Genomic DNA, 14,044 nt, shown 5'->3' with positions numbered 1-14,044 from the left:
ATTATCTGGAGGGTCATCAATGGGGAAGAATTACTTTAAGGCATCAGGGACGACTATATAAGAAAGTGAAGTGGGTCTGAACTTTAAAATAAATAAACTTTTATGAACATACGGAGATTGCGAGCAAGAATTTCGAAAAGAGCAGCAGTCCAGGGGCAGGAAAATGTGCTGAGTGTCCAGGAATAAACAAATAGTCCAATTCACTGGAAGCAACGAATTCTACATGGAATACAAACGTATCTTTCACATTATATTTAAATCTATATCCTCTTGAATTTCATGGGCATATTCACAGATATAAGCAGCACCAAGCACCACATTGCGTACATATGCTCATCATGACTTCCCCAGGTTGCTCGTGCCTATCTTGGGCCCTGCCCTGCCTAGGGTCCCACCCCTGGCTCAGGCCCTAGCCTTGGCTTAAGAGCCTGTGGCTGCCGCTTGCAAAGCCTTTTTCTCTCCCTTGTGGTTCCACAGGAATCTCAGGAGTCATCCTCATGCTGTGAACTTTCCTCTTTAGGAAATACAGAGGGTCCCCGACTTGCCACGGCTTTGTAGCAGGCAAGCCACTGCAAGTTGAGGAGCTTCTATAATGAAACAACTAAAATGTTTATTTTTAAATCAACTCTTTTACTAGTTTCAATATTGGACACTGAAGAAAAATTGTCTGGGTAAAGGTTTCCCAGCCTCTGTGTTGAGAAATCCTCATCCTGGGCAAAAGATCTTTTGAGCAGCCCTTACTAATTTTTTTTAATTTTTTTTTTTTTTAAGACGGAGTCTCACTCTGTCACCTAGGCTGAAGTGCAGTGGCATGATCTCCACTCACTGCAATCTCCGCCTCCCAGGCTCAAGCAATTCTCCTGCCTCAGACTCCTGAGTAGCTGGGACAATGCGTGTCCACCACCACACCCGGCTAATATTTTGTATTTTTAATAGAGACAGGGTTTCACCATGTTGGCCAGTCTGGTCTCAAACACCTGACCTCCGGTGATCTGTCCGCCTCAGCCTTCCTAAAGTGCTGGGATTATAGGCGTGAGCCACCGCACCCAGCCAGTCCTACAGTTCACAGTACCTTCACATTTTCTCCACAGTATTACTGGCTATATTAGCTTTGTTATTGTAATTACTATTCCTTAGTAATTTTATTTAAATATGAAGATATGATAAAAATCCACACTGGAAAAAAGCCCTTATCCAAGAAATAATAGCTTGTGGCACAAAAGCAAAACACACTTAAATCAGAACAAAGCGAAATTTTAAAATTACAAACGGATTTAGTAGGATGATTTACATAAAAACTATAATCAACTGAAATAAAGGAACACACATAAGTGAAGGTTAATGTTTCATGAAAATTATAATTTATGTAAATTCAACTCAGATGAGAAATAGATCCTCATACATGCTGTAACAAGTCACATTTTCTTAAAATACCACTTAAGCAAACCTAAATGATAATGGAGATCATTATGTAAAGTTAGGCTATACCAAGCACTGGCGTTTCCACAATAAATGGTGCAGTCAAATTTTAGAGCACAATATCTGGTTTGTTGATGTATTGACAACATTTCCTGCTTGGCATACAGAGGAAAATAATTTAACATAGTAATCTGTATAATAATATGTATTCATTTTATCCTTTTCTTTCCTCCTTCTTCTGATTTGCAAAATATAAAAGAAAATGTAAATTTTAATACACCTCAAGTCAATTCTGAAGAAGACAAGCAGAGCTATGCTTAGTTTTATATAAGTATATTTAGTGTGATTTATGTAGCATTGTTTGAAACCTAAGTAATGCTTTGTTATCACGAACCTAGAATGAGCTTTATGAATCATCAAAAAATAATGATTTCTTTCCATAACTAAGATATAGAAACAAAAGGAATGTGGGCATAAAATTTTCTGTAATTATTTTCTCCATTTTTATATAAACAAGATGATATTATGAATGAGAAAAAAGTCAACACATTTTACTTTCTATAACACATACCCTTGTAAAACAAAACTAAAGACTGCAATCTATTCCACTTTCATGGGCAATTTTTATTTGAGCACAGTGTTGGGTCAAAATAAATATAGAGATAAATCTCTAAATGATTTTTGGGGGAATCACAGAACTGCAATTTGGGGCATATCTCCAAAGAACAAAGAAAAAGTTGGGAGTTTTATTAGAAAGAGAAACGTGGGCGGGTGCAGTGGCTCACGCCAGTAATCCCAGCACTTTGGGACGCCAAGGCGGGTGGATCACTTGAGGCCAGGAATTTGAAACCAGCCTGGCCAACATGATCAAACCCCGTCTCTACTAAAAATAAAAAAATTAGCCAGGTGTGGTGGCTCACTCTTGTAATCCCAGCTATTCAGGAGGTTGAGGCATGAGAATCATTTGAACCTGGGAGGCATAGGTTGCGGTGAGCCAAGATCGTACCATTGCACTCTAGCCTGGGCAAGAAAGTGAGACTCCATCTCAAAAAAAAAAAAAAAAAAAAAAGGAAGGAAATGTTATATATTGTTTTGAAAGAAGGCTCATTGGCACTAGAGAAGCTTCTGGGAGCTGGCGAGCTCTGATTGGCGAGTGAGGGCAGCAGGTAGAACACTTGTTGGTGTCACGGCAGGTCGTTTCAGCATTTACTAGGTAACGCCGGTCTTGGGGTGACAGCAGGCCATTTCAGCTGCTGGGCTTGAGAAAAATTCAGTTCTTGAAAAAGGTGCTACGTGCCCTGAGTGCTTTTCCCCCAGCCCCTCGATTTGCTTGGGTATGACAACATGACCCAATTCATATAATCAACTTTCACAGCAGCTTCAATTCTCTTTCCCAATAGCTGAATTTATTCAAAGAGTTTCAGTGGCACTATTTTACAGGGCAGTAAAACTCGGTAATTAGTTTTTAAATGCGTGCCAATTACTTACCTTCTAATGTAACTGTAATTAGTGATATTATATCGACATATGATTATGGTAATGTACTTATAGGGAGATAGAAAATCTATAAACTGATATGTATTATCTTTAAATAAGAGCAGCAGTTTCTCTACATTGAAATGATAAATGCCCAAATTATATGCTCTTGATTATATCATTACTATTCAGCCTCAAAGTTAAATACTCCTCGGAACCTATTTGCATATAATAAAATGAATTTTCCTAAATGGTTTCATAAAATGATTCTCAGGAAATGGTTGTTGATCTTCAATTTAATTGCATTTTCTTTACGTTTGCATTCATTTAAATATTCACAACCAAGATGATATAAGAAATATAATTGGTGTAATACCTCTTCTTTGTGGAAAATAAAACATATTATTTGAAGTCCTATAATCTAAAATTTTAGACAGGAAAAAAGTTCTACTATAAAATATCATTATATAAATCATGCATTAAAATGACCCTGTATAATATGCATTATTTATATAGGAAATTACAAATAAAAAGGAAAATAAAGGAAAGCCTAGTCTAATAATGTTAACTTTTTTATTTTTAGAATATGTCATTGAGATTAGACATGGACATGTCATTGAGATCAGACATGTCCGTTTCTACTGTGAAGCAGTAGTACTCAACACCATTCTTCCCTTCTGGATTCTAGAGCATTGTATGATGAATGATGCTCACATGAAGATCCGTAGTAAGACTGTGGTGCAAGATGGACTGAGATGGTCATGAAGGCAGTTGGAAAGTTCACGGTACAGAGCCCAGCAATCATGACACTCTTGGACAGAGCTCAGCAACTGAATGGCAAATTACTCTAAGTTGCTACATTCTTTGAGTTTCTAGGTTCCTTCAGTTATAGAAATACATAGAATTCAATATTAATACTTCTGTTCAAACAGTAATATGTTATGTGTCTCAGTATGCATTCATTTTTGTATCAACACTGATAACTGTTAAGATTTATTCTACGCATTCATCGAGCATTTATGGACTGATATGGGCTTTTCAAGTGATGTCAAAAAAATTCCATTTCTCTTCTTCAGGCAAACTTCCGCTTAATGTCCCCACATAATGCCTCTACTGCCTCCCATCCTATTCACTTTGTAATCACTTCAACCTGCCTTTTGCTTTTATTACTGCAGTGAAAAATGCTCTCCTTAAGATTGCAACGGCTTCCATAATAATAAATCCAGTGACAATTTCTGTCATCTCTCCTGGGTCCAAATTCTGAGAAAATAGTCTCTCTTGACACCAGAAAAATGATTATTGTAATATCCCTCCCACCGCATTGCCTGTCCCTTATTCTCCTTTGGTGGCTGCTCTGCCTTTATTTGGCCTCTACCGTTGGCATTTTTCGGAGCTCAGTTGGTTGATGACGCCCACATTTATCTCTAGTCTGGACTTCTGCTCTGAGCAGTAGCTAACTCACACGCCCAATAGCTGACATGACATATGCACTTGGCAGTTTTCCCAGATGATCTTCAGTTTACGTGTCTAAAATATTAACTGTTGATGCTGTCTGCCCTGCAAATGAATTCTCCTCCTCCTCAAGCCTCTCCATTACCCAGAGAGTAATGCCGTCACCCAAAGCAAATATTATCATTGAGTGTCCTCTTGGATGCCTGCCGTACATGCGATTCATGGGCAAGGCTGTAGCTGTCAGATCTTAAATTGGAGTAATTCACTTCCCTCTCTGACCATTGCTGCCACCCAATCCAGGTCACATTCACTGAGTACCTGTACTACAATTGACGTCCTCCTAACTGGTCTTACTGCTTCCATTCTTTCCTCCAACCTCCCTTGTAATGGTTGGATTGATCTTAAGATGTATAATGAATCCAGGAGTACGCTGTTCAAAACAATTCCATGCCTCCCCATTGAATTAAAACAAATCCTAACTTCTTATAATGGCCAGCAAATCCCTGCATAATCTGGTCCCACTCTATCTCCCTTTACACCAGGCTTTTTTCAGACTCAAACTTGGTAAGATTAAAAATAAAAATCATGAAATAATATGGCATAGATAAGCCAAACACAGCAGTTATCACAATGAATGTGAATGTTTTAAATTCCACATTAAATATCAAAATAAATTATGTTACAAAAAATAAATCCAGCCAAATGCCACATACAAAAGAAATTCAAATAATTTAATATGAGAAAAATTTCAGCTGGGAGAGTCACTTGAGATGCCAAATCACTGAGGTCCTCTTAGAGACAGATGTTGAGAGAAGTCTTTGCAGCAGCAAGTGATGTCGCAATTGATGGAATCATTTTGCAACCAAAAAGGGAAATATCAACATACTTGCAGAGAAGAAAAGGTAGAGAAATATTACTTGGCTACTAAATTAATCAACAACCTGGGGTTACCCTTTCCCCAGCCTTCCTATGTGAGATTTGCAGTTTAAGCCTGTTTTAATTGGGACTCTTGTTCCTTTCAGCTGAAATACCATTGACTGCAGCACAGCACTGACCGCGCGTGCAGCGCTGCATCAGACAGTGTTCTGTGCCCTTGGGTATGTGTTTGAAGGATATGGTGCTCCTAAAAGCACCTTCCAGATATCGGTCTTCACGTCTTTTTCGACTTAACATCCTTGTTTATTTTCACTTCTTCAGTGGCTGAACACGTTCTCCAGGTCCATTTTTGTCACTGGCTATAATTATGGGTGACTCTAGCATTTCTACACTATCACTTTTGACTTTATGTGATCTTGCTTAGCTGCACAGAAGGCATGAAGAATTGGGATTGTTGCTAGATCTTACTTTTTCTCATTAGTGGTGGGAAATGGATCCTATTAAAGAACTCTGTTTTTAAAGATAATATTGGGAAACGGACCAAGCCTAGCAAATTGTTGCCAGGGAGCTAAAATACACTTACAGTGGCCAAACTAACAATTTGTCATCTAGCAGAAGTCAGTTCTGGCAATGGTGTAGAATAGTTTTTTGAAGACAACGTTGTGATGTTATTCCAATGGTATGTTCTGTAATTTGGGTTAATAAAAGAAACGTTAACTTTGGCCACTTGGTGGCTAATTTTGTGGGGAAGGAAGATGCGCCTGCTCAAAGGCCTAAATCCATTTCAGACTGAACTGATGAAATTGTGTAATCGCTTCCATAAATTTCACTTAAAAACTATTATTCAGTAGCCTAGTTGACTAAAGTCTAAATGGAAGCTATTTAAGAATTAAAGAGAGGTTTTAGCTTATTTGAGTCATTAAAACAACAGCAATAGCAATTGTCTTAATTACTCAAAGAATGGCAATTCGAGTCAGGATTGGGACTTGGTGCAGCCAGGAGTTTCGAGTGCACCGTCTTAAGGAGAGCGCGACTTTACTTTCCCCTTTCATCAGAGCTATGGGCTGCTGTGCAAGTGACGAGAGCGGAGAAAAGAAGCAAAGAATTGGGTTTTCTTTCCAGTCCTCAGAGTGAGGCCGCTGTCTCTTTTCCTACCACTGCTCTTTCCTTGGCTGTCAATTGCTGTTGCTTTTGCTGACCTGAGAAACTCCAAAGGCTACTTGGAGTCAATCCAAGTAGATTTATGACAAAGAGGTCATATCCAGAATCTACAAGGAACTTAAACAAATTTACAAGAAAACAACAACCCCATCAAAAAGTGGGCAAAGGATATGAACAGACACTTCTCAAAAGAAGACATTTATGCAGACAACAAACATATGAAAAAAAAAAACTCATCATCACTGGTCATTAGAGAAATGCAAATCAAAACCACAATGAGATACCATCTCACACCAGTTAGAACGGCAATTATTAAAAAGTCAGGAAACAACAGATGCTGGAGAGCATGTGGAGAAATAGGAACACTTTTACACTGTTGGTGGGAGTGTAAATTAGTTCAACCATTGTGGAAGACAGTGTGGCAATTCCTCAGGGACCTAGAACCAGAAATACCATTTGACCCAGCAATCCCATCACTGATTTATAATCCCAAAGGATTATAAATCATTCTACTATAAAGACCCATGCACACATATGTTTATTGTGGCACTATTCACAATAGCAAAGTCTTGGAATCAACCCGAATGCCCATCAATGATAGATTGGATAAAGAAAATGTGACACATATATACCATGGAATACTATACAGCCATAAAAAAGATGAGTTCATGTCCTTCGCAGGGACATGGATGAAGCTGGAAACCACCATTCTCAGCAAACTAACAAAGGAACAGAAAACCAAACACTGCATGTTCTCACTCATTAGTGGGAGTTGAGCAATGAGAACACATGGACACAGGGAGGGGAACATCACACACTGGGGTCTGTTGGGGAGCGGGGGGCTAGGAAAGGGACAGCATTAGGAGAAATACCTAATGTAGATTACGGGTTGATGGGTGCTGCAAACCACCATGGCATGTGTATACCTATGTAACAAACCTGCACGTTCTGCACAAATATCCCAGAACTTAAAGTATAAAAAAAAGTTACCCATTGTTATTTTCAGCAATTGTCCATTAATATCTGTTCATGAGTACAGTCTGTGTAGAATGCTAATCCTTATGTTTTCTTCCTGATAAACTCCTACCCATCTTTCTAGGACCAGCTCAAATGTCTCTTTCCTGGAGAAATCACTGGTGACCTATTCTGCCTCTCTTTCCACGCATCATACCCAGCAGAATGAATCCTTTTCTCTGGGCTGCTCCTGTAGGCTTTTGCTCAAACATCTTTTAGTGTCCTTAACTGATTGTATCCAACAAATTAATTTGTGTTTCCACCTCCCCAGCCAAAGTATAAGCATCATGTAAAAGGAAGCATGTCTGAATTATTTTGTACTGGAGGCTTTTAGGTTAGTCACTGACACACAGCAAATGCTATGTAAATGCTAATTCCAGAGAAACAGTATAAATTTAAGTGCTTCTAAATTGGGGGAGATTTTACTCCCCCTCCCCCAATAATGGGGAACTTTGGCCATGTTGGGAGAGATTTTTGGTTGTCACAACTGGTGGGGTGGGAATGCTACTAGCACCTAGTGAGGCTAAGGATGCCACTAAATGGCTAAGGATGCCGCTAAACATCCCGCAACGCACAGGACAGTCTCCCCCAATCTCCATCAAAAACATTATCCAGCCCAAAATGTTAACAATGCTAAGGTTCAATAGCAAAGACATAGAATCACCCTAAATGCCCATCAGTGACAGACTGGATAAAGAAAATGTGGAATACTATGCAGACATTAAAAAGAATGTGATCATGCACGCCCTTCTAGGGACATGGATGGAGCTGGAGACTATTATCCTTAGCAAACTAAGACAGGAACAGAAAACCAAATTCTGCATGTTCTCACCTATAAGTGGGAGCTAAATGATGAGAACATGTGGACACATAGAGGAGAACAACAGACACTGAGGCCTATTGGAGGGTGGAGGATGGGAGGAGGGAGAGGAACAGCAAAAATAACTAATAACCTGGGTTAATACGTGGGTGATGAAATAATCTGTACAACAAACCCCCATGACACAAGTTACCTATGTAATAAACCTACACTTGTACCTGTGAACTTAAAGTTTAAAAAAAAAAAAAAAAAAGTGTTAAGATCGACAAAGTCTGCCGTAGACAATGGTTAGAGAGTCAGACCTTGGATAGAGACAAAACAAGAAGGGAAACATCAAAACTGTGGAATCTCTTAGTTTCTTTCATTACAAAATGTAAGGAAGCCAATAACATATTGGAAAATTGAGAAGAATTATGGTTTGCTCAAAATTGTACCGTTTGTACACTCTCAGTTCATGGTGTCTCTGGCAATAAGAACTAGAAATGTTTGCAACACCAAAATAACAAGGAAAGCGTAGAGTCATTAGAGGTGGGGTATATTTTGCTTAGCTGCACTGCAGAGGAGGAGTTTGGGAGAAAACTGTGCCTCAGGCAAAAACAATTATGAAATAGAAGATTATAACTTGTCTTTTGAAAGGACAACTTGAATGCATGTTCTAGAGCAGGGACTCTAGATCCCTGGGCCATAGACGGGTCCTGGTCTGTGGCCTGTTAGGAACTGGACCTCACAGCAGGAGGTGAGCAGCGGGCCAGCGAGCATTACCGCCTGAGCTCCGCCTCCTATCAGATCAGTGGAGGCATTAGATTCTCACAGGAGGGCGTACCCTGCTGTGAACTGTGCATGTGAGGGATCTAGGTTGCGTGCTCCTGATGAGAATCTAATACCTGATGATCTGAGGTGGAGTCGTTTCATCCCAAAACCATCTCCCACACTGTGAAAACATTTTCTTCCATGAAACCAGTCCCTGGTGCCAAAATGGTTGGGGAACTGCTGTTCTACAGAGAGCATTGACATATTGCTGACCTGCTGTTTCTCCTGCTGGTTCACGTTAGTCCAGGGCAGTGGTTCTCAAAGTGTGGTCCCCAGAGCTGTGGCAGCAGCAGCACCTGGGGACTTCCTAGAAACACAGATTCTCAAGTCACATTCCAGACCTGCTGAATCAGAAGCTCTGGGGATGAGGGCCAGCACTATTATTATTATTATTGTTATTGAGATATGGTCTCACTCTGTCGCCCAGGCTGGAGTACAGTGGCTCAATCTCAGCTCACTGCAACCTCTGCCTTCCAGGCTCAGGTGATCCTCCCACCTCAGCCTCCCAAGTAGCTGGGACCACAGGCACACATCACTGTGCCTGGCTAATTTTTCTATTTTTTCTTTTGTAGAGATGGGGTTTCACCATGTTGTTCAGGCTGGTCTTAAACTCCTGGGCTCAAGCGATCCACCTACCTCAGCCTCCCAAAGTGCTTGGATTACAGGTGTGAACCATTGTGCCTGGCCCCCGGCAGTATATTTTAAACAAACCCTCTGGATGGTTCTGACGCATGCATACAGTTAATAAACAATACAGTTGCTTATCAATTTTTCTCATCTGTTCCTCTAATTGATGTCATGGCCCAGAAGGAGTCCTGGGCTAAGGAAAAGTTCATTTTGCTGATTCTCTGTGTAGGAAGGCTTTGGTTTGAAGCGATCTAAGCTGTTAGACTGTTTTCCCTGCAGATTGTACTGCCCTGCAGTGCAATGATACTCTACCAAGAACTCTGCTGTCCTTTGCATACTTGATCCACTTAACCCAGCAATGATAGTACAGTTGACATTATCAACTCACTTTTAGAAGTCAGGAAACAGAAAACAAAAATTAACTTACTTGAAATTATGCAGCTAGTAATTGCAGAGGTAGGAACTGAATCCTGGTCTACCCAGCCCATATTCTTTATCGTACGCAACAGTGCATTTCTGATGCTCAAGGTGCTTTGTTGGACAATGACCAATTTCCTTTAACTAAATGCCCTAGTGTCTTTCATTTTAGTAACAAAACCAGATACATTACTGTCTTAGAGTATGCAACATTAGGTTATGATTTGTTAGGGCCGGTAATAGGGTGGAGTCTACTTCCTTGACCAGGAAATATTATTTGTTTTTCATTTGGGAGTATTGATAGGATTGTGTGAGACAATAACATCGCTATTGGTTTTCACAGTAGTACAGAAAGGCACTGCGATAGATTTAACAAGTGTCTGCTTATGTCTTCTTGTCTTTAGCAAGTGAATTTAGAGTATGTTCCGAAAAATTTTTTTCATAAAATGGTCTCTTCTCAGTCTTAAAAATGAGTCCTATGAGACCGGTATTCAACTTTTAGTTCAAAAAGAGAACTTTTTTGTAGAAATATGAGGAATTCAAGTACATGATATGATGAGAATAAAAGAAACTTGGGAAACAGATACTTGAACTGCACAGATAACAGTGACATTTGATAAGTCTGTGGGTTACTCTAGTTAGAAAAAGACAAAGGGTGGCAGGGCGCTGTGGCTCACACCTCTAATCCCAGCATTTTGGGAGGCCGAGGTGGGTGAATCATTTGAGGTCAGGAGTTTGAGACCAGCCTGGCCAGCATGGAGAAACCCTGCCTCTACTAAAAATACAAAAATTAGCCAGGCGTGGTGGTGGGTGCCTGTAGTCCCAGCTACTCAGGAGGCTGAGGCAGGAAAATCGCTTGAACCTGGGAGGCGGAGGTTGCAGTGAGCCAAGATTGGGCTACTGCATTCCAGCCTGGGCAACAGAGCGAGACTCTGTCTAAACAAAAAAAAAAAACAAAAAAAAAAACAAAAGAAAAAGAAAGAGAGAAAGAAAGAAAGAGAGAACGACGGAAAGAAAGAAAGGAAGAATGAAAGAAAGAACGAAAGAAAGAAAGAGACAAAGAGTAAAACTGTGGTGGAAGAAGGGTGGGCCAAGATCTGCAGGAAGGATTTTGTTCTTCTAGGAGAGCATCAAGAGAGTTGCAATGGAGAAAATGCAATACATTCAAGCTCTCTTATCTGCTTGAAAGATTCCACATAAGCTTGTCAATAGCACAATGTGTTTTTGCAGATGTGTACTCCATGGAATGTTGTGTTTTTCTCGAATTAGTACATACCAGTTACTCGAAGTTTATCTGTACCAACCACAACTTCCTTCTCATCTACAGTAAATAGTGGCTTGCCGTCGTTGGAGTTGATCTGAAACTGTTGACTCTGGACTTCTACCATTTTGGGACCTGAAGAATTAATTAAAACAGTTTATTATAAACTGTTCACTACAAGCAGTGTCAAAACCTCTATTTTTACACATGCCATGTCAACCCAACAAGACCAAGTACCTAAAGATTTGGTATTTGTTAGCATTAGTGGTACTGATTGATTCTGTAATTAAACTTTGCAACTTTTAAGTCTAAATTTATCATATTATTAAAATTAATTTATGTCAAACATATGTTAACCTATATCAATATATGTATAAATACATTATTTAAGAGTTTCTTAAGATTTTTAAATACTTGCCCAAAATAATATGGTTCTCCTATTCGTGGTTAAACTTGTATTCTTTTGGTTATTAACCACCTAAGAATCTCACATTCCGAAATGTGAGATTTGTGAAAGACCATCTTACAAATGGCTCACTTTAATGGTCAAAGTTAATCTAGAAGATGAGTTGTATCCTGAATTTTTTCTCTACCATTATTCTCAGAAGAGCTGCTCACCCTCTACTCCACGGGAAAAACAAGCATCACTGTGGAAGAACACCTTCCTGTTTTTGCCCTTCCCCTAAAAAATTTTTGACTTTGCCATGCCTTCTGTTTCACTTTTGTATCCAAGCTTATGCCCTTCACCTGAGCTCTAGACCCACTGCCTTCCAGCTCTTTCATCTATTCAGCAGGTGTTCTGTGGGTGCTCACTCACCCTGTGCCATCCAGACATGAGGGTGAGGTCACACCTCCCACTCACTCAGCTACACACCAACCCCAGGCACTCATCATGTGTTCCCCAATTCCTCTTTGATGCTTCCAAACTTTCTAACCCAGGCCTCATGGATTAATCTCCCTAGAGTACAGCCTTCATCATCTACTTAAGAAACTATGAGTTCCTCAATTTGTTTATGTTAGCTTTACATTCTTCTTTTTTTTTTTTTTTTTTGAGGCAGAGTTTCGCTCATGTCACCCAGGCTGGAGTACAATGGCACGATCTCTGCTGGCTGCAACGTCCGCTTCCCAAGTTCAAGTGATTCTCCTGCCTCAGCCTCCAGAGTAGCTGGGATTACAGGCATGTGCCACCACACCCGGCTAATTTTGTATTTTTAGTAGAAATGGGATTTTACCATGTTGGCAAGGTTGGTGTCAAACTCCTGACCTCAGGTGATCCGCCCACCTCGGCCTCCCAAAGTGCTAGGATTACAGGTGTGAACCACCACATCCAGCCTATATTCTTATCTCTAAGTTGAGGCTGGACACAGTGGCTCACACCAGTAGTCCTAGCAGTTTGTCAGGCCAAGGCGAGCAGATCACCTGAGGTCAGGAGTTTGAGACCAACCTGGCCGACATGGAGAAACCCCATCTCTACTAAAAATACAAAAAGTAGATGGGCATGGTGGTGCATGCCTGTAATCCCAGCTATGTAAGGAGGCTGAGGCAGAAGAATTGCTGGAATCCGGAAGGTGGAGGCTGAAGTAAGCTGAGATCGCACCACTGCAGTCCAGCCTGGGTGACAGAGCAAGACTACCTCTCAAAAAAAAAAAAAAGAAGTTGAGAAAATAAGTCATATCTTATAATTTTTTGTGTGTGTGTTCCTCTGACCCTAACAGTTCTCAAAAAAATTTTTGGATACCTGGTAGAAATTAAGTAAAGCCTTTCTATTAATGCATTGATCAGTTTTGGACATGCTCATCCAAGTGTTCTTAATTTTATTAATTTGTATTTAAAACCCTCCAGTGAGTCTTTATTTAAATAAATAAATATTTTTGGCAAGAGTGCCGGTTATAAAGTTGACTTTTTTCTCTACGTTATATCTCCTTTTTTTAAAAAACAAAAATTTCACTTTATTTTTTGGTATTTGTATGTTATTTTCCCCAATCTGAGACTCAGAGTTCCTGTTTATCTCTTCTGGGTCACTGATATGCCTGTGTATTTATTATATAAATACCGATTTGCATTTAATGGTGACTACCAAGTTACCTGACTTTAAAATTGAGAAATAATTGGAATAATTAATCCAGTAAGAGTTCATTGTTTTGCTCACTAGAGGTTCATCTTACAATTCTAAGAGGCCTTATTAAGTATAAGGGGTTGAACTAAGTGACAATTTTTTTTTCTGTAGTTATTACATCGATAAAATATTCAGTGAATAAGTTTAGTTTCATAGTAAGTCTGTGCAGCAAATACACATAAATTGTTACTCAAATCAAATAAAATGCAGGAAAGTGAATGGTTCCATTCAGTACAAATCTATTGGCCGGGCGCGGTGGCTCAAGCCTGTAATCCCAGCACTTTGGGAGGCCGAGACGGGCGGATCATGAGGTCAGGAGATCGAGACCATCCTGGCTAATACGGTGAAACCCCGTCTCTACTAAAAAATACAAAAAACTAGCCGGGCGAAGTGGCAGGTGCCTGTAGTCCCAGCTACTCAGGAGGCTGAGGCAGGAGAATGGCGTGAACCCGAGAGGAGGAGCTTGCAGTGAGCTGAGATCCGGCCACTGCACTCCAGCCTGGGTGACAGAGCGAGACTTCGTCTCAAAAAACAAACAAACAAACAAAAAAAACCAAAAAAACAAATCTATTGCATGCTTTTTATGTACAAGGTT

The 14,044-nt window shown here is 40.0% G+C and overlaps 1 protein-coding gene across 3 annotated transcripts in view; it reads right to left on the bottom strand.

Moving 5' to 3' along the window:
- The window catches only part of SGCG (sarcoglycan gamma), a 97,247-nt gene that overhangs the window by 10,369 nt on the left and 72,834 nt on the right, over positions 1 to 14,044 (bottom strand). For all 3 annotated transcript variants that reach the window (XM_045377613.2, XM_045377611.2, XM_005585473.4), the window contains exon 5: positions 11,349 to 11,468. In XM_045377613.2, the coding sequence (XP_045233548.2) occupies positions 11,349 to 11,468 (120 nt within the window). The remainder of the gene's footprint in view (positions 1 to 11,348; positions 11,469 to 14,044) is intronic.

The sequence above is a fragment of the Macaca fascicularis genome, chromosome 17, assembly GCF_037993035.2.
Source record: "Macaca fascicularis isolate 582-1 chromosome 17, T2T-MFA8v1.1".
Classification (NCBI taxonomy): domain Eukaryota; kingdom Metazoa; phylum Chordata; class Mammalia; order Primates; family Cercopithecidae; genus Macaca; species Macaca fascicularis.
The sequence above is the reverse complement of the archived record's forward strand: the minus strand, read 5'-3'. Positions and strand labels throughout refer to the sequence as shown.